This window comes from Macaca thibetana, chromosome 8 (genome assembly GCF_024542745.1).
Source record: "Macaca thibetana thibetana isolate TM-01 chromosome 8, ASM2454274v1, whole genome shotgun sequence".
Classification (NCBI taxonomy): Eukaryota; Metazoa; Chordata; class Mammalia; order Primates; family Cercopithecidae; genus Macaca; species Macaca thibetana.
In genome coordinates, this window is record NC_065585.1 from 309,774 (window position 1) to 328,097 (window position 18,324).

At 52.0% G+C, this 18,324-nt stretch overlaps 4 protein-coding genes across 9 annotated transcripts in view; all 4 read left to right on the plus strand.

Annotated features, from left to right (window-relative positions):
* ZNF34 (zinc finger protein 34) overlaps window positions 1–18,324 on the plus strand; it is a 129,082-nt gene that overhangs the window by 104,972 nt on the left and 5,786 nt on the right. The window contains exons 2-5 of one of the 4 annotated variants that reach the window (XM_050800901.1): window positions 9,445–9,505; window positions 16,654–16,702; window positions 17,835–17,921; window positions 18,150–18,276. In XM_050800901.1, the coding sequence (XP_050656858.1) occupies window positions 17,889–17,921; window positions 18,150–18,276 (160 nt within the window). In that variant the 5' untranslated portion in view covers window positions 9,445–9,505; window positions 16,654–16,702; window positions 17,835–17,888. Of the gene's footprint in view, window positions 1–9,438; window positions 9,506–11,623; window positions 11,938–12,339; window positions 12,476–16,653; window positions 16,703–17,834; window positions 17,922–18,149; window positions 18,277–18,324 lie in introns of those variants that run through there. The other 3 variants (XM_050800904.1, XM_050800903.1, XM_050800902.1) reach the window with 3 other exon arrangements.
* ZNF251 (zinc finger protein 251) overlaps window positions 1–18,324 on the plus strand; it is a 107,031-nt gene that overhangs the window by 27,060 nt on the left and 61,647 nt on the right. The gene's annotated exons all lie outside the window — the stretch shown is intronic.
* Window positions 4,541–7,078, plus strand: RPL8 (ribosomal protein L8). 3 transcript variants are annotated; one of them, XM_050800982.1, is made up of 6 exons: window positions 4,541–4,679; window positions 4,905–5,053; window positions 5,136–5,277; window positions 5,560–5,778; window positions 6,576–6,691; window positions 6,885–7,078. In XM_050800982.1, exons 2-6 carry the CDS (start codon window positions 4,916–4,918, stop codon window positions 7,041–7,043), a joined length of 774 nt encoding a protein of 257 aa, XP_050656939.1. In that variant the 5' UTR covers window positions 4,541–4,679; window positions 4,905–4,915; the 3' UTR covers window positions 7,044–7,078. The 3 variants fall into 3 exon arrangements, with proteins under 3 accessions (XP_050656939.1, XP_050656937.1, XP_050656938.1); XM_050800980.1 differs by having other exon boundaries at window positions 4,646–4,800; XM_050800981.1 differs by having other exon boundaries at window positions 4,654–4,779.
* Window positions 9,212–11,540, plus strand: LOC126961602 (WAS/WASL-interacting protein family member 3-like). Its single transcript, XM_050802133.1, has one exon. The coding sequence runs from the start codon at window positions 9,212–9,214 to the stop codon at window positions 10,010–10,012; it is 801 nt and encodes a 266-aa protein (XP_050658090.1). The 3' UTR covers window positions 10,013–11,540.

The following is an 18,324-nucleotide window of genomic DNA, read 5'->3' on the forward strand; positions in this document are numbered from 1 at the left end:
TCCCATACTAAAATGAGGAGAGCATAGTGTCCCTGTTATCTGCCAAGGTCTCTCTCTTTTTTTTTGAGACAGTTTCGCTGTTGTTGCCCAGGCTGGAGTGCAATAGCGCCATTTTGGCTCACCATTACCTCCCCCTCCTGGGTTCTCCTGCCTCAGCATCCCCAGTAGCTGGGATTACAGGCATGCGCCACCACGCCTGTTTAATTTTGTATTTTTAGTAAGGACGGGGTTACTCGATGTTGGTCAGGCTGGTCTCGAACTCCCGACCTCAGATGATCTGCCCGCTTCGACCTCCCAAAGTGCTGGGATTACAGGTGTGAGCCACTGTGCCTGGCCAAGGTTTCATCTCTTAAGTAACAGAACTGGGATCCAACCCACAGACCTGGCTCCAAGTCACATATTCTTTTTTTAAAAAATTTAATAATTTTTTTCAAGTCACATATTCTTTAGCCACTAAACTGTGGTGTGAAACCATCATGCAAGTGGGAAGAACAGTTCAATTCATGAAACTTGGTGTGCTGAAAAATTGCCATTCACCTCCACACACATTTTAGGGATGGTTTCACACATGCTCTAGGTTTTCAGATCCCCTGAATGGCAACCGTACCCTGGGAGGAGGTATGAGGATCAAAGAAGATAAGGGACTCGTCCAGAGCCACAGGTGGTTGGGAGCCGGGTCAGATTTGAGCACAAGACAGACCAGGAACCATCATTTTCTTCCTTTTCACAAGGATAGGGGAAACTGGGTCAGGAGGGTGACACTCGTCTAAGTAGGCTCAACTCAGCACTCTACATGGGTGGTCCTAAACTTGTGTGATGTCTACCTAGATCCTTGTCCCAGGACTGGATGCCCTTAGGTTCCTCAGACTCTTTGGGGGACCAAGGGTGTCTCCTGCATTCACACTGCTGACAGCAGATCTGCTCAGGAGTGAGGCACAGGCTGGGTAGGACAGAGGCACTCTTCAGATTCGGGGTACAGCAGGAGGGACTGGTGGACACTTGCTCTGTCCCCACAACCATCTTTGGGGAAGGGATCATGACTCCCCTCAGGGCCATGGCACATACTTTCAGATAATATGGGTATTATGGTGAACTTGGATATCCGAAAATTCTATGTAAATCCTGTGCTATTCTCTCATTGTAAAAGGATGCCAAAACTTCCAACTATTTAATCACACATGTGGGGTCCTAGAGAATGTTCACTCACAGCTTTATGTCAGGTTGACATGATGCATCCAAGCCATATAGACGGCAGGGGTCATGGAGATTTAGCACTCACTAACCCGTTGCTTCACAATACACTACCTTAACCCCTCTCGGAAAAATTTTAACATGCACCTTCAAGATGTCCCCAAGCATGTGCAATCTCCATCCTCCCAACCACCCCACCTCTTCCTGTTGGCATTGGTCCCTGGGGTCTCCCCTCACCCACTCCTGAATGGGTAACGGGCTCCTATGGGCAATCCCACCCCTGAGGGACTGAAAGCACATGGGAAAACTATCTCAGAGAACCTTATTGGAAATACGTTTTCACAAGACATAGCTCCAGAATTGTAAGACACTAAATTAGAAAAGCAGTGTGCATGAGGCCGGGTGCGGTGGCTTATGCCTGTAATCCCAGCACTTTGGGAGGCCAAGATGGGTGAATCATGAGATCAGGAGTTCAAGACCAGCCTGGCCAAGATGGTGAAACCCCATCTCTACTAAAAATACAAAAAATTAGCTGGACACGGTGGCAGGTGCCTGTAATCTCAGCTACTTGGGAGGCTGAGGCAGGAAAATCGCTTGAACTCAAAGAGGGCAGAGGTTGCAGTGAGCTGAGATAGCGCCACTGCACTTCAGCCCGAGTGACAGAGTGAGACGCCCTCTCAGAAAAAAAGCAGTGTGCATGAAAAGTACTTAGATCAGTCCCTGGCCCGTAAAAAGTACCCTGTATTGGCCAGGTGTGGTGGCTCACGCCTGTAATCCCAGCACTTTGGGAGACCAAGGCAGGTGCATCACCTAAGGTCAGGAGTTCAAGACCAGCCTGACCAATATGGTGAAACCCCATCTCTACTAAAAAAATACAAAAATCAGCTGGGCGTGGTGGTGTGCACCTATAGTCCCAGCTATTCGGGAGGCTGAGACAGAAGAATTGCTTGAACCTGGGAGGCAGAGGTTGCAGAGAGCCCAGATCACACCATTGCACTCCAGCCTGGGCAACAAGAGTGAGACTCCATCTCAAAAAAAAGAAAAAAAAAAAAAAAAAAAAAATATATATATATATATATATATATATTCCTTTTATTACGGAGTGATCCCATTTTAGCCATATGTGATGGTGTGCCCATATGTGGGATACAATTATGCTACGGGGGTGCGGTGGGGGGGCAGGGAGATAAGGACACATCTGTTGCGGGGGATTGGGGGTGCAGGCAGATAATCCTGGTGGGGGAGGGGAGCCAAGCTGAGCAAGACAGAGCATCACAATTTCTCATGTTTATACCTAATTACTCCTGCATGTATGTGACAAGAAACATTTGAAGAACAATTTCAAAAGGAAAATGTTTTTTTTTTTTGAGGCGGAGTTTTGCTCTTGTTTCCCAAGCTGGAGTGCAATGGCACAATCTCGGCTCACCACAACCTCCACCTCCTGGGTTGAAGTGATTCTCCTGCCTCAGTCTCCTGAGTAGCTGGGATTACAGGTGCCTGCCACCATGCCCAGCTAACTTTTGTATTTTTAGTATAGACGGGGTTTCTCCATGTTGATCAGGCTGGTCTCGAACTCCTGACCTCAGGTGATCCTCCCGCCTCGGTCTCCCAAGGTGCTGGGATTACAGGCATGAGCCACCACACCTGGCTGGAAATAAATAATTTCTAAGAATAAAGTTTGAAAAGCAGGTTAGGGGTGACGTCGGTAGCACAAACAGAGGTGCTGTGTGGGGAGAGCCTAATCCTGGCCCCAAGAAAGATGGCTCCACCCCAGAAGGCTGGAAAACCTCATGTCCAGTGCTTGCGGCCTCACCTGGAGTGGCTGTCAAGTGACCTAGAACTGCACAGCCACTGCTGTGTGCCAGGTCAAGACTGAGCCTAGTCATGTAGTCCTCAGGACTGTCGGGTGGATGCTGGCAGGGCCATGTCTCTTCGAGCATTAAAGCGGCCTGGTCAGCCTCCTGGCTGCACCTAGAATCTTGGTAGCCGCATCTCATCCCAGAGACCCGTGAGACCATCTTGGGGAACCCCACAGCCTGTGTGTCCAAGCACTCTTCTCACCTCTATCCCGCACCCAACTGTCCTTCTGCTCCTGCAGAGAAGCAGATTTGCTCAGGAGTGAGGGACACGCTGGGCCTGTGGGCCAATTTTGGGTTGATCCCAGAACCCCTCACCCTGCCCCTGGGGTCCAGTCCTGCCCCTCAGCCCCTGGCCCTGCTGTGGGCTGGGCTGCTTCCTGGGTCCCCACCCGGCAGCACCTCCTCGATCCCCCTGCCAACCCTAGGGGAGGGCCTCCTTCAGCAGCCCCTTCTCTCCCCTATGAGCAGCAGCGGCCACAGGACACCCCTTCCACCCTCTCCTGTCTCTTTCTCACGATGTCAACCCTGCCAGAGCCCCTGCAGGGTCTAGGAAATACCCCACCTCCCAGTCCTGACTGCAAGCCTCTCCCACCCACTGGGACCCCTGCCTTCACCTCCTTGCTGCCTCCTCATCCACGGCTTCGCCTGTGCTCCGACAGTGCTCACTCAGCCAGGGGCTCTCTCCTGAAAAACCTCTTCCCCACCACCCGCCGCCCCCAGCCTCGGGGTCCCACCCCTTAGGGACCCGATTTCGCGAAGCCCCTCTCCCCAGCATGTGCCGCTGGACACCCCCAGTCGGGCTGACTCTTTCCAGCTCAGGCCCCCACTGCCCCTCCCAGTTTCCATTTCTTGCTCCTTCCCCACCCACCTCTCCCGCACAGAATTTGGTCAGGGTACGGTCCAGTCTCCTATTATTCGTTCTCCCCGCAGCATGTGACCCAGCCCATCCCCGCTCCTTCTTCCTCGCCCCGGGACCCTCCAGCTTGGCCCTCCCCACTTCCTGGGCCGGCCGGCCCTCACCCTCGGCAAGGATCCCCGGGCTCCTCTCCTCGACGCCCGACCTCTCCAAGGGCCTGCAGTGGACAAGGTCCCCGCGTCCAGCAGCGCCCGTCCATCAGGGAGACGGTCATCTGCCACCTGCAAACCACGACGTTCCACGAGGGGGTACAAGCGTCTCCCCTGCCCATCTCCTGCTCTGCATCAGCGAGAACTCCTCCGCCTACACGGAAGCCCCTCACCAGGCAAAGCCGGGAGCCCCAGACCCCGTGGCCCGGAGTGGGTCGATCTGTGACGCCCTGCACAGTTCACTCAACCACTTGGCGCCTCCTCGACCACTCAGAGAACACTTGCCCTCCCGGAGACCCCGGTGAAAGCCGAGCACTCTTTCGCTCCTTCAGAGCCCGCGCCAGCAGGACCTCGCGCGCCGCGTCTCCCGGTGCGCCTGCGCGGGGGCCCCAGCGGCGGAAAAGTAGGCAGGGCCGGCGGCCACTGGTGACTACAAGCCCCGGCGTGCACCGCGCTGGACTGGCCGTGGCGCGCCCGGAAGGTGTCGCGGCCCTGGGCCCCGCCCCGGAAGATAAGGCGGCTCGCGGACACCGCGTTTCCTCTTTCGGCCGCGCTAGTGAGCTGGTAGGTCGTGCATGCGGCGCTGCGGCATGGGCAGTATCCGCCGCCATCCTCCTCCTTGAGGCGCGCTGAGACGCGGGCCGGCCCTCCTGAGAGGATGGCGGTGCGGACGCCCGCGGAGAGGGTAGGGGGTGGTGCGCGCGGCGGCCTTGGAGGCGGGGTCCCGGAAAGCCGGGCTGGCGGGGGTGCCGGGGCCGCCCGGACGCGCTAACCGTGAGTCGCCCCCAGGACCCATCGCCATGGGCCGTGTGATCCGTGGACAGAGGAAGGGCGCCGGGTCTGTGTTTCGCGCGCACGTGAAGCACCGTAAGGGCGCTGCGCGCCTGCGCGCCGTGGATTTCGCCGAGCGGCACGGCTACATCAAGGGCATCGTGAAGGTGCGGAACGCTGGCCAGGGCGTGGCGGGAGGGGACGGGACTCCCGGCCGGAACGCCGCACTTACGCCGCCCCTGCCCGCAGGACATCATCCACGACCCGGGCCGCGGCGCGCCGCTCGCCAAGGTGGTCTTCCGGGATCCGTACCGGTTTAAGAAGCGGACGGAGCTGTTCATTGCCGCCGAGGGCATTCACACGGGACAGTTTGTGTATTGCGGCAAGAAGGGTTAGCATCGCGGCGGGGAAGGAAGGTCGGGGTGGGGAGGTCTGGGTGTCGTCTGAGGAGTTAACGTCTTAAACCGGTGTGGGAACCTCGCAGGCAGAAAGTTGGGGTGGGCCACCGCGTGGCCAGGCCAGTGGCTACGGTGGGCACCGGTGGGTACTCAGAGAGCTGCACCGGGAGGCTGGATGTTGAATGCTGTGCTCGCAACTTCACGGGCTGCTTAGAGCGAGTGGGGTCGCATTACCTCTTACCGCGCTGACGGCCTGATGCTGCTTCCCCTTGCAGCCCAGCTCAACATTGGCAATGTGCTCCCTGTGGGCACCATGCCTGAGGGTACGATCGTGTGCTGCCTGGAGGAGAAGCCTGGAGACCGTGGCAAGCTGGCCCGGGCATCAGGGAACTATGCCACCGTTATCTCCCACAACCCTGAGACCAAGAAGACCCGTGTGAAGCTGCCCTCCGGCTCCAAGAAGGTTATCTCCTCAGCTAACAGAGCTGTGGTTGGTGAGTACCAGGCAGTAGTTGAATGCTGAGGGCTGTTGGGTGAACAGGCTGTGAGCGCCGGCGGACAGCCAGTGGCTAGACTTGGTTCCTGGAATTACCTGTTGTTTCAAAATTTGGGTTTTGTAAGTTTGAGGTTATTGTGTAGTCTCAGTTTTCGTCACTGTAAAATGAACAAAATAGTACTTGCCTTGCTGCTATTGTGGCGTTAAATGAGATTAGGATTAAGTCACTTGGGACTTGAATTCTAGTCTGGGCTTCCTGATTGCTGTACTTGGTTAACAGCCTTTTCAGATAAGGCAGGGAGAGATTTGTGACTTTCTCAAAATCACCTACTGAGTGAGTGAAGGAGGATTTGAGTCTCGGTTAACTCGCTGTGCTGTTGGGAACATCTTGGAATCCTTGTTACAAACTCAGCCTCGCACAGGGGAGGCCCTGAGGTTGTATTCCTGGAATAAGCAACGCTGAGATGGGGCAGGCTGAATCAAGTGTCCTGTGTCAGGTTGAGTGACATGTCGGATGTCTCAAACATGGTGAGGGGGTTGCTTCCCTGCGCTTGGAGCTCAGCCAGCATTCTGGGTGATGGAGGTGAGGGCCTTGGCTTGACTGCCCAGTGTGGATTGAAGAAACTGGATGTCGGCTCACAGGGTGCAAGGGGCTCTCTAGGGTGGAGGCGAGTGGGCTTTTTGCTGGGTAGTTGGATGTAGTATTGTGAAGGTGCATGACAGGAGATTGAGGGGAGGAGGTGGGGGTGCTCTGACCGACTAGAGGTTCCCTGAGGTACCTGATCTCCCTTACAGGTGTGGTGGCTGGAGGTGGCCGAATTGACAAACCCATCTTGAAGGCTGGCCGGGCCTACCACAAATATAAGGCAAAGAGGAACTGCTGGCCACGAGTACGGGGTGTGGCCATGAATGTAAGTAACGCAGAAATGCAGGATTGGGTATTCAAGGTACCATGGCCACACGAGTAGGCAAGTCCCATCCACAGGTGGCCCTGCAGGAGGGACATCTGCAGTGGGAGGAGCAGTGGGTGGTTTGATCTTGCTCCAACCCTCCTGAAGGAGGTGGGCTCACCCGCATTCTAAAGCCATCTTCCTCTGCCTACAGCCTGTGGAGCATCCTTTCGGAGGTGGCAACCACCAGCACATCGGCAAGCCCTCTACCATCCGCAGAGATGCTCCTGCTGGCCGCAAAGTGGGTCTCATTGCTGCCCGCCGGACTGGACGTCTCCGGGGAACCAAGACTGTGCAGGAGAAAGAGAACTAGTGCTGAGAGCCTCAATAAAGTTTGTCTTTATGCCACCAGGCTGTGCCCACCCCCATAGTTTCAAAGGGAGGGGTCCCTGCTGGGAGGATTTCTGTGGGATCCCCCTCGTTGGTACTGGGAGGAAGGTAGACTACTGGAGTAGACCACCAATGAGTGGTGGAAGCTTGAAGGAAAAGTCTACAACTAGAAGTGAGGTGCAGGTACCCTGGGCAAGACCCTTGCTTCCCCACAGAGGGGACCAAGACACTTAGGTGGGTGACTCAGTACCATGGCTTGCAGTGCTTGGATGTAAGCACTCATTTCACGTATGACGAAACTGAGGAACAGGAAACAGGACACAATCATGAGCCTGGTGTTCTGGACCATACCCTCACTCTGCCGGCTCACTGCTAACTTGCTCAGCACCTGAGGCGTTCCTTTGCCCACGGTCTTATGGCTACATCGTTCCCCTCCATACTGGGTACAGTCCTGCTGATGTCAGTGTGTTTTTGTAAAGTCACTGCCAGGGATACCGGGCCTGCAGGTGTCTGTCTTGCACTGAGAACTTGGGATGGGCCTGGAGGAACGTGGGACAGACACCCTGTCTACAGCCAGGAAGTTATTCCTAGCCTGGCCTTTACCATTCTGTTCTGCAGATGACTGGGAGCACCCTGTATGCATTCCCACCCTACCATGGTGGAGAGTAGTCACTGACTGGAGGGTTCTGGGTGCTTTTTCCTGTGGGTGGAGCCTCATGCCTTACCTCATTTTCTAGCCTGATAGTGACAGGTGAGGTTGAGGTGGTGATTGAGTGTGGGGTCCTAGGTCACTGCTGGTATTGCTGAACAAAGGGATGAATGTATGCAGTGCGTGTATGGGGATCCCAGAGCACTCAAGGGTCCCTTCACCCATCCACCCAGAGCCCATAAACTGCAGAGAAACTAACCAGGAACAGCCCCCAAAGCTGCATTGATTACCTTATTCTGAGCACATGGCCTTTCCCTACTGGCAGGGGCAGATACCTTCCTTCTTTTTAGCTTTGGTAGTGACAAGTGAGGCTGAGGGTGGTGATTGCGAGTGGAATCAGGTTGGAAGTGTCAGGGAACTGCCCCTCTGCAATGGGAGGGCAAGTAAGCTAATTGCCGTCACAAGGCAGGTGGAGGGGCTTCCTGTTTGGCCATAGCCCATGGTATCTTGTCCCTTAACCACAATGAGGAGATCCCAGGACAGCATCCTATCAGCGCTTTCACACAAGGAAGTTCCACCAGCAAATGGAGCAGCTGCAGATTATTGCCCCTAACAACACTCCTGTGGAACTACAGCAGGCAGAATGAGGCACGGTGTGCTCTGCCTATAGACTTGGAGAGCACCTGGCAGGTGAGAATAGGTCACGTTAGGCTTCCATGGTCACTCCGGGATGACAATTCCTAAGTGGCTGCACGGTGGCCCCTGACTGTCACGGTCCACGCTGTTTCTAGAGTGAACCTTACACCCCATTTCATGATCTTGCTTTCCTCATCCTGCTGGCATGGCTCCACCTGTCTTTGGGCGCCCACCACACCTAGGCAGTGACCCAGCAGGGCCTGTTTATTTTAGACAGGCTCTCGCTATTGCCAGGCTGTTCTCAAGCCCCTGGCCTCATGTGGTCCTCACACTCCAGCCCTGACCCCCACCCCCCGCCAGTAGCTAGGGGACCTGGTTTAGATACACTGTCATTCGCAAGGCTGGTCCCAGGGTCCTAGGTGATTGGTCGAGAAAGAATCCAGGAGGGCGGTGTTTCCTCCTGAAGGATGGAGGGGCATCTAGAAAGAGGGTCTTGGGAAAGCACTAGATGCTTAGCTTCGCCATGAGCGGTCACTGCTTTTCTGCTCCCTTCTGGGCAAAGTGGATGCAGGGCTTGGCCGAAGGACCGGCCGTCAGGGAAAGTTTGATCCAGAAGCAGCTCAGGCACCCGAAAACCTTTTCTCCAGAGTGGACACTGGGCTCCATTTACAGGAGTCAGGGATGAGGGGCCATGGGTTAAACCCAAGACAGGCTTCTTGGGCCAGTAAGCATCCTCTCTTAGCCCCAAGGAAGGGTGCGGTTCCCGTTTCTTTCTCTGTAAAGGAAAGGACCTAGTTCTTTCTTGTTTGTGGCACCTTTCGTGGCTCATTAGGGAGAGAATTTATCAGAAAAAGGGAAAGACTAATATGTTTTCGACTCTGACCATCGCCCCAGTTCTGAGGCCTCCGGGCCGTGGCTTCGGACTGCCACCCGGTGGCAGCGTTCTGCTTTACGGCTTTGCCATTCGCGGGTCCCCGGAGCCTTACTGCGAGCCAGGGAGGTGGGCAGCCGAGACGCGGCGTCCCAGCTTCCCAGAGCGGCCCCGACGGCACCGCGGACCCGGACAGTTGGCTGACGTCATTTCCGGATCGGCTCCGATTGGCGGGGCGGGAGGGCCGAACGGGCGAGGTTGGGTGGCGGTGCTGCTCCGCGGCGCTGAGGTGAGTGTGAGCCCGGCGGGGGCGGGCGCGCGGGGCGCAGACCCTTCCCTGCGCGCTGCGCCCGTACCCGGTTGTCTTGCGGTGCTCCGGGCCTGGGTCCGTCCCGCCATCAGCGGCACTGCCTGTTCCAGAGACCCAGGACGAGGCCTTGAGTACGGACGCGCCTCGCCGCCCTCTCCCAGCCCCAGGGTCGCTCCTCATGGGGCTCCTTCCGCCCTCGAGCCCCTCACAGCTCCCTTGCCCCACGCGGGACCCCCTGGACTCCTGCCGCACAGGGCGGCTTCTGCGTCCCGATGCGCTCCAGACCCCGAGGTCCCAGCGGCCCGAGGCCTCATCCCGGCTCCCTCCCACGCCCCTCTCCTGTCAGCTTTTCAGGGGCGGGGTCGTGCGTCTCTCGGTCCTCCCAGCCCTCTGCGGATGCCGCCCCTCCTGCATTTAGCGTCCGCGCTCCTCCATGCTGCTCCCTCTGCTGGTGCCTTCCCTCCACCCCACCCTCCTCGCTTCTAGCGCTCCGAGGCTTTTCTCCCCGCAGCCAGGTTTTTGTTCCCCTTTTTCTTTTTTCTTTCTTTTCCTTCTTTTCTTTCTTTCCTTTCTCTCTCTTCTTTTTTCTGAGACGGAGCCTCGCTCTGTCGCCCAGGCTGGAGTGCAATGGCGCGATCTCGGCTCAATGCAACCTCCGTCTCCCGGGTTCAAGCGATTCTCCTGTCTCAGCCTCCAGAGTAGCTGGGATTGCAGGCGCTCGCCACCACGCCCGGCTAATTTTTGTGTTTTTAGTAGAGATGGGGTTTAACCATGTTGGCCAGGCTGGTCTCGAACTCCTGACTTCAAGTGATCCGCCCGCCCCAGCCTCCCAAAGTGCTGGGATTACAGGCGTGAGCCACTGCGCCCAGTCTCGTTTTCTTGTATCTCTACATACCTAATATTGTTTTTGTCTCTTAAAAATCTACATATGTATGTCCGAGTGCGGTGGCTCATGCCTGCAGTCCCAGCACTTTGGGAGACGGAGGCGGGCGGATCACGAGGTCCGGAGATCGAGACCATCCTGGCTAACGGTGAAACCCCGTCTCTACTAAAAAATACAAAAAAATTAACCGGGCGTGGTGGCGGGCGCCTGTAGTCCCAGCTACTCGGGAGGCTGAGGCAGGAGAATGGCGTGAACTGGAGAGGCAGAGCTTGCAGTGAGCCGAGATCGCGCCACTGCACTCCAGCCCGGGCGATGGAGCAAGACTCCGTCTCAAAAAAAAAAAAAAAATCTATGTATGTATTATACTGTGGATATTCTATAGCTGACAGTTTTTCTCAGCCTTATAACTGCTCTATATCCTTGACATTACTTTTCACCACTGTGACTTTGCCGATAGACGCTGAAGTTTTTTCTTCTACACAGGCACGTGGTAACATTCTTGTGTTTTTCTTGTGTGCCTTAGCAAGTCTCCATAGAGTACATACTTTTTTTTTTTTTTTTTTTTTTTGAGACGGAGTCTGGCTCTGTGGCCCAGGCTGGAGTGCAGTGAGAGTACATACTTTGAGTTAGGTTTCCCCACAGAGAGTTTTGCAGGGTTTCAGTTCTACCAAGTAGGGCCAGGTATATTTCTAGAGTCACTGTACCAGTTTACGGTGTCCTCAACATTTGATTTTATGAAGTATTTTATATTTCCCCAATCTATGGGGAGAGTCTGGTTTTACTTTACTTTTTTTTTTTTTAATTAAAAAATTAGAGATGGGGGTTCTCACTATGTTGCCCAGGCTGGAGTGCAGTGGCCACTCATAGGCGTGATCCCACTACTGATCAGCACGGGAGTTTGGACCTGCCCTGTTTCCCACCTGAGCTGGTTCACCCCTCCTTAGGCAACATGGTGGTCCCCTGCTCCCCGATGTCACCATATTGATGCCGAACCTAGTGGGGACACCCAGTTGGCATAGCACACTGCAGCCCAGAACTCCCAGGTTCAGGTGATCCTCCTGCCTCAGCCTGCTGAGTAGCCCCTGGGACTACAGGGTTTGCCAGGTCCTATCCTGTGTTCATTTGTTCAAAATTGTGACATTTTTCTTATTAAAAAAATTTTTAAATATGTTCTGTATATTTATGCTTTGTTACATGTTTGCAAATATCTTTCATTCTCTAGCTTGTCTGCTTGACTTTTAATTTTGTGGTGTGTTATACAGAATCCTTTTTTTTTTTTTGAGGCAGGGTCTTGCTGGGGCTGGAGTGTAGTGACATAATCTTGGCTCACTGCAGCCTCCATCTCCCACTCTAAAGCGATCCTTCTACCTCAGCCACCTGAGGTTTTGCCTGGGACCACAGGCTCACACCACCACGTCGGCTAGTTTTTGTAGAGCTGCGGTTTCACCATGTTACCCAGGCTGGTTTCCTACTCCTGAGCTCAAGCAATCTGCCCACCTCCGCCTCCCAAAGCACTGAGATTACAGATGTGAGTCACCATGCCTGGCCTTTTTTCCTTTTTAATGGACTCAAACAATCGTTTTCTTTGTAGGCTTTTATTATTTATTTACTTATTTACATTTTTATGTATTTTTTTGAGACAGAGTCTTGCTCAATCACCCAGGCTGGAGTGCAGTGGCATGGTCTTGGCTCACTGCAACCTCCACCTCCCTGGTTCAAGTGATTCTTCTGCCTCAGCCTCCCGAGTAGCTGGGATTGCAGGCGCGCGCCACCACACCTGGCTAATTTTTGTATTTTTAGTAGAGACAGGGTTTTACCATCTTGGCTAGGCTGGTCTTAACTCCTGACCTCGTGATCCACCCACCTCAGCCTCCCAAAGTGCTGGGATTACAGGCGTGAGCCAGCACACCCGGCCTTTTTTTTTTTTTTTTTTTAATGTTTAAGTCTTTAACCTGCCCGAAATATTTGTGTGCCATAGAAGGCAGGGAACTAATTTTCTTTTCCAATGGAAAACCAGTTGTGCCAATACCATTTATTGTCCTTCTTCATTGCCATTGATATTGCAGGTATATTAACATATGCATAGATGTCTTCCATTATCTTTTTTCCTATACTTAAACTTCACTTTCCATTACCATAACCTAAGTCTCAATATCTAGTAGGGCACACCCTTGTCTCCTTCAGTTATTTTTTTGGTATTGCGTTAGGTAATCTTTTTTTTTTTTTTTCGAAACAGAGTCTTGCTCTGTCTCCCAGGCTGGAGTGCAGTGGTGTGATCTCGGCTCACTGCAAGCTCCGCCTTCGGGGTTCACACCATTCTCCTGCCTCAGCCTCCGGAGTAGCTGGGACTACAGGTGCATGCTACCACACCTGGCTAATTTTTTTGTATTTTTAGTAGAGACGGGGTTTCACCACGTCAGCCAGGATGGTCTCGATCTCCTGACCTTGTGATGCGCCCGCCTCAGCCTCCCAAAGTGCTGGGATTACAGGCGTGAGCCACTGTGCCCATCCACACTGCCTTGGCTAATCTTAGATCGTTACTATTTCATGTGATATTTGGAGTCATTTCTGTCAGATACCATGTCCTGTTGAAATGCTTACTGTAATTGCACAGAATAAATTTAACTTGGAGAGAATTGATATCTTTATATTATTGAGCCCTCCTATTTAGAAACATGGTCTGTTTCTGCATAAACCTTTCTAAGGTACTTCAATAAAGTTTTATAATGTTGTCCATTACATACATATCTTTTTTTAAGACTTAATGTACTGCGTAGTTTTTGTAGCTATTGTGAATGGTCAGTTTTCGGTTGCTGATTGCTCACGAATAGGAGTGGTATTAATTATTCTGTATTGACCTTGTTTGTGGCAATGCTGTTGAACTCTTGTCATCCCAACAGTGGATTGATACTCTTGGATTTTCTATGTAGATTGTTTTTATCATTCTCAAAGAATGACGAGTTTGTCTTTTTTCTTCTGATCCTTGTAGCTTACATTTCTTTTTTCTGTGACTTACTGCGTTGGCTAGGATGTTGAATAGCAGCGGGCTCTGAGAGAGAACATCCCTCTCTGGTCACTGACTCTACTGCACATGCTTCTAATGTGTTCTCTTAGTGTTGTGAACACAAACTTGAATGCATGAAACCCCAGGGTCCCTGAGCCACACTCTGAGAACTATTGCTATGCCTCCCGGGGTCAAGTGATCCTCTCACCTCAGCCTCCCGAGTAGCTGGGACTACAGGCATGTGCCACCAAGCCCTGCTAATTTTTTAAATTTTTTGTAGGGATGGGGTCTCAGTATATTGCCCAGGCTGAGCTTGAACTCCTGGGCTCAAGCGATCTTCCCGTCTTGGCTTCCCAAAGTATGGAGATTACAGGCATGAGCCAAGCATACCTGGCTTTTTGCTCTTTTTTTTTTTTTTTTTTTAATCTATTTGAAATTATTATTATTTTTTTTAACCTAGGAGCATAGAATCAAACTGCCCTAAATATACACTCTTTCCTTTTTTGTTCTTGGTAGCATTTCCTTTTCTACTTTTCCATCTATTTTCTTTTTTTTTTTTGAGATAGGCCCTGGCTCTGACTCTGGCTCTGTCACCCCAGCTGGAGTGCAGTGGTATGATCTCGACTCACTGCAGTTTCTGCCTCCTGGGCTCAAGCGATCCTCCCACCTCAGCCTCCCAAGTAGCTGGAACTACAAGCACATGCCACCATGCCTGCCTAATTTTTGTATTTTTTGTAGAGAGGGGTTTTGCCATGTTGCACAGGCTGGTCTTGAACTCCTGGGCTCAAGAGATCCACTCACCCTGGCCTTCCAAAGTGCTGAGATTACAGGCATGAGCAACTGTGCACAGCCCCTTTTCCATCTTTTTTTGTTCCCTTTATTGGATTTGCCAGGTGTTTGTGTACTTTATTAGCATTTTCAAAGAATGACCATAGAGATTGCTTTCTGTTTCTTTAAATTGTGTTTTGTTTTCTTTCATGTTCTTTCCTTGAATTTTCTTTCTTTCTTTCTTTCTTTTTTTTTTTGAGACGGAGTCTCGCACTGGGCTCGATCTTGGCTCACTGCTACCTCCGCCACCTGAGTTCACGCAATTCTCCTGCCTCAGCCTCCCAAGTAGCTGGGATTACAGGCGCACACCACCACGCCCAGCTAATTTTTTGTATTTTTAGTAGAGACGGGGTTTCACTGTGTTGGTCAGACTGGTCTCAAACTCCTGACCTCACGATCCGCCTGCCTCAGCTTCCCAAAGTGCTGGGATTACAGGCGTGAGCCACGGCACCCAGCCCTCCTTGAGTTACTTTCTTATTCTGCATCTGATTTCTTTTATTTTCTTTTTTTTGTTTTTGTTTTGTTTTTGGACAGAGTCTCACTCTGTCATCTAGACTGGAAAGTGCAGTGATGTAATCTGAACTCACTGCAACCTCCACCTCTTGGATTCAAGTGATCTTCCTGCCCCAGCCTCCCAAGTTGCTGGGATTACAGGTTCACACCACCATTTCCGGCTAAGTTTTGTATTTATTTATTTATTTATTTTTGAGTGGAAGTTTCGCTCTGTGGCCAGGCTGGAGTGCAGTGGTACGATCTCGGCTCACTGCAACCTCTGCCTCCCAGTTTCCAGAGATTCTCCTGCCTCAGCCTACTGAGTAGCTGGGATTATAGGTGCCTACCACCATGCCCGGCTAGTTTTTGTATTTTTAGTAGAGACAGGGTTTCACCAAGTTGGCCAGGGTGGTCTCGATCTCTTGACCTTGTGATCCGCCCGCCTCGGCCTCCCAAAGTGCTGGGATTACAGGCGTGAGCCGCTGCACCCAGTCCCAAGTTCTGTATTTTTCAGTAGAGATGGGGTTTCACCATGTTGGCCAGGCTGGTCTCGAACTCCGGACCTCAAGTGATCCACCTGCCTCGGCCTCCCAAATTGCTGGGATTATAGGCATGAGCCACAGCCTGCATTTGATTTCTTGCTGAATACTTAGATTATTTATTTTAGTCTTTCCTGTTAAAATGAGTCTATTAAGGATGCGCAGTTTTCTTTAGGTAGGCTTGGTTCTGTTTCCACTTTAGTTTCCATTTCTGTATTCTTCTGGAGAGAGGGTAACTTTTCATCGTATAGTTCTAATATAACAACAATATGGGTAGGAATTATTTTGCCAATGATATATTCCTTTGGGATTTGTTGAAACTTTCTCTGTTGCCCTTTTTTTGGTAATGTTCAGTATGTTGAAAAAAAATGTGTGTTCTCTATGCTTTAAGCATGAGATTCTTTACTTGACCCACTTGTTTCTGAGGGAAGTATGTTAAAAATCTTGACTGGGCCCGGTGGCTCACGCCTGTAATCCCAGCACTCTGGGAGGCCGAGACAGGCGGATCACGAGGTCAGGAGATCGAGACCATCCTGGCTAACATGGTGAAACCCCGTCTCTACTAAAAATAAAAAAAAATTAAACACACCTGTGGTCCCAGCTACTCGGGAGGCTGAGGCAGGAGAATGGTGTGAACCCGGGAGGCAGAGCTTGCAGTGAGCCGAGATCACGCCACCGTACTCTAGCCTGGGCAACAGAGCGAGACTCCGTCTTAAAAAAAAAAAACTCATTCCAGAGGAGGATTTACCAGTTCCTCTTTGATAGATCAATACCTGTTTGTAATTATTAAAGCTTTTTGGTGGACTTTTAGTAATATGCATTTTTAAAAATTCCTATTAGTAATTTTTGCTTTCTTTTCTTTTTTCTTTTTTTGGAGACGAAGTCTTGCTCTTGTCCTCCAGGCTGGAGTGCAGTGGCGCGATCTCGGCTCACTGCAACCTCCACCTCCCAGGTTCAAGCGATTCTTCTGCCTCAGCCTCCTGAGTAGCTGGGATTACAGGTGCCTGCCACTGCGCCCAGCTAATTTTTGTATTTTAGTAGAGACGAGGTTTCACCATGTTGGCCAGGCTGGTCTCCAACTCCTGGCCTCAGGTGATCCGCCTGCCCCAGCCTCCCAGAGTGCTGGGATTCCAGGCATGAGCCACCGTGCATGGCCTGTCCTGTTCTTTCTTGACTGGGGTGCTGGTTCCATGGGCTTGTGCAGTTGGTGATGATCCACTGAACTGTGTACTCAGGATTTGTCAACTTTTATAATATAAATATACTTCAATAAAAAGCTTTAAAGATATAGAAAAGGTATGTAGCTACCACAGCTTTATTTTAACTAGTGTTTGATCTAATATTTACTGATATTTAGCCTTTCTGTGTTATTTTATTTTAGGCCAAATAGTTGCATCATGTGTACCTAATCCAAGAGTCTCATGCTTCTGGTAAGTGAGTCAACCTTATTTTACTTATTTATTTTGAGACAGGATTTTGCTTTGTCGCCCAGGCTGGAGTGCAGTGGTGTGATCACAGCTCACTGCAGCCTCTACTTCCTGGGCCCAAGTGATCCTCCCACCTCAGCCTCCCAAGTAGCTGGGACTACAAGTGTGTGCCATCACAGCCGGCTAATTTTTTCTTTTCTTTGGTAGCATTGAGGTCTCCCTACATTGCCCAGGCTTGTCTCAAATTCCTGGGCTCAAGCTATCCTCCCGCCTCAGCTTCCTAAAGCGCTAGGATTATAGATGTGAGTCACCGAGCCTGGCCCCTTCTATCATTTTTAATTTTCTTCCTTAGCCCTTAACATTTTGTCTTCATTCTTCCATGTAAAGTGAATGAGTATTGTTGTTTTCCTCCTGAATGAGAGAGCTTAGCATGCCAGAGAGGAGGAGGGGGATAGACAGCCCAAGGGCAGCAGGCAGTAGAGGTGAGACTGGAGGCTGGGCACTTTGGTGCACTCCTGTAATCCCAGCACTTTGGGAGGCCGAAACAAGAAGATTGTTTGAGCTCAAGAGTTCAAGACCAGCCTGGGCAACATGGCGAAACCCCATCTCTACAAAAAAATACAAAAATTAACCGGGTGTGATTGTTGGGGTGATCAGACCCAACACCAGGCTGTGGGGGCTGTGAAGTCTGGCGGAGTCAAAGGAGAAAAGACAGGTTAAGAGTACATAAGGTGGGCCCAGGGGGCCAGTGCTAGTATGGAGGCTGCGAAGGCCCCGAGCTCTGGGAGGCCATACTATTTAATGGTGATCAAACAAAGAAGCAGATGGTGAGGACGTGCATATGTGAGGGTAGACAGGTGAGGACATGAGGATGTGGGGGTAGAAAGGTAGTGGTGCATCAAGCATGGCTGTGATGGTTTAGCATTTTCTTTGATGCATGTGTAATATGCTCTGCTACCTGAGATAATGGAGAACTTGTTTACGAGTCCTGGAGGCCAGTTAGCAGTACCCCCATGGGGATGGGTGGGGGTGGACCAGTGAGGCAGGCAGGACTGTTTATGGCAGCACCAAGTAGCCTGAGCTGTGGAAGAAGGGGCCAGACTGGGCCTCCACTTGTTCTGTTCTCTTCCTTCAGCACCTGAGTGAGCAGCTCCTGTGCCCCGCCCTCAGAAAGCCCAGCCCTTAGGCAATGGCGGCCTGGTTCCTGTCTGCCCCACCTCAGGTGAGTATCTATCCTCCTGGGAGGAGTGAAATCTTTACCCAGGGCTTTCCTTGGCAAACACTGTCAGGTGTCTCTGGTTTGGGGTGCTGACATAATGGTAGGGGTGACCCTGGGACCCCCATGCAGCCACCCACTGTGCTGGTGCCTTTAGCATGCTTCTGCTGCCTCCCTGCCCCTGCCAGCCCACTCTGGACCACACCTGGGCTATAGCAGTCGCTGTCATTCCAGGCCGAGGTGACCTTCGAGGATGTGGCTGTGTTCCTCTCTCGGGAGGAATGGGGCCGCCTGGGCCCTGCTCAGAGGGGCCTCTACAGGGACGTGATGCTGGAGACCTACGGGAACCTAGTCTCACTGGGTAAGGCCCTCACTAGGACTCAGCTCTGGGAACAGCCCTGGGTGCTAA

What these genes read in the sequence shown, in the direction of transcription:
- RPL8 (XM_050800982.1), top strand. Translation starts at nt 4,916, where the DNA reads ATGGGCCGTGTGATCCGTGGACAGAGGAAGGGCGCCGGGTCTGTGTTT. An exon ending in ACATCAAGGGCATCGTGAAG is followed by an intron (nt 5,054 to 5,135) that starts GTGCGGAACGCT and finishes CCCTGCCCGCAG; the next exon opens with GACATCATCCACGACCCGGG. An exon ending in TACGGGGTGTGGCCATGAAT is followed by an intron (nt 6,692 to 6,884) that starts GTAAGTAACGCA and finishes CTCTGCCTACAG; the next exon opens with CCTGTGGAGCATCCTTTCGG.
- LOC126961602 (XM_050802133.1), top strand. Translation starts at nt 9,212, where the DNA reads ATGTTTTCGACTCTGACCATCGCCCCAGTTCTGAGGCCTCCGGGCCGT.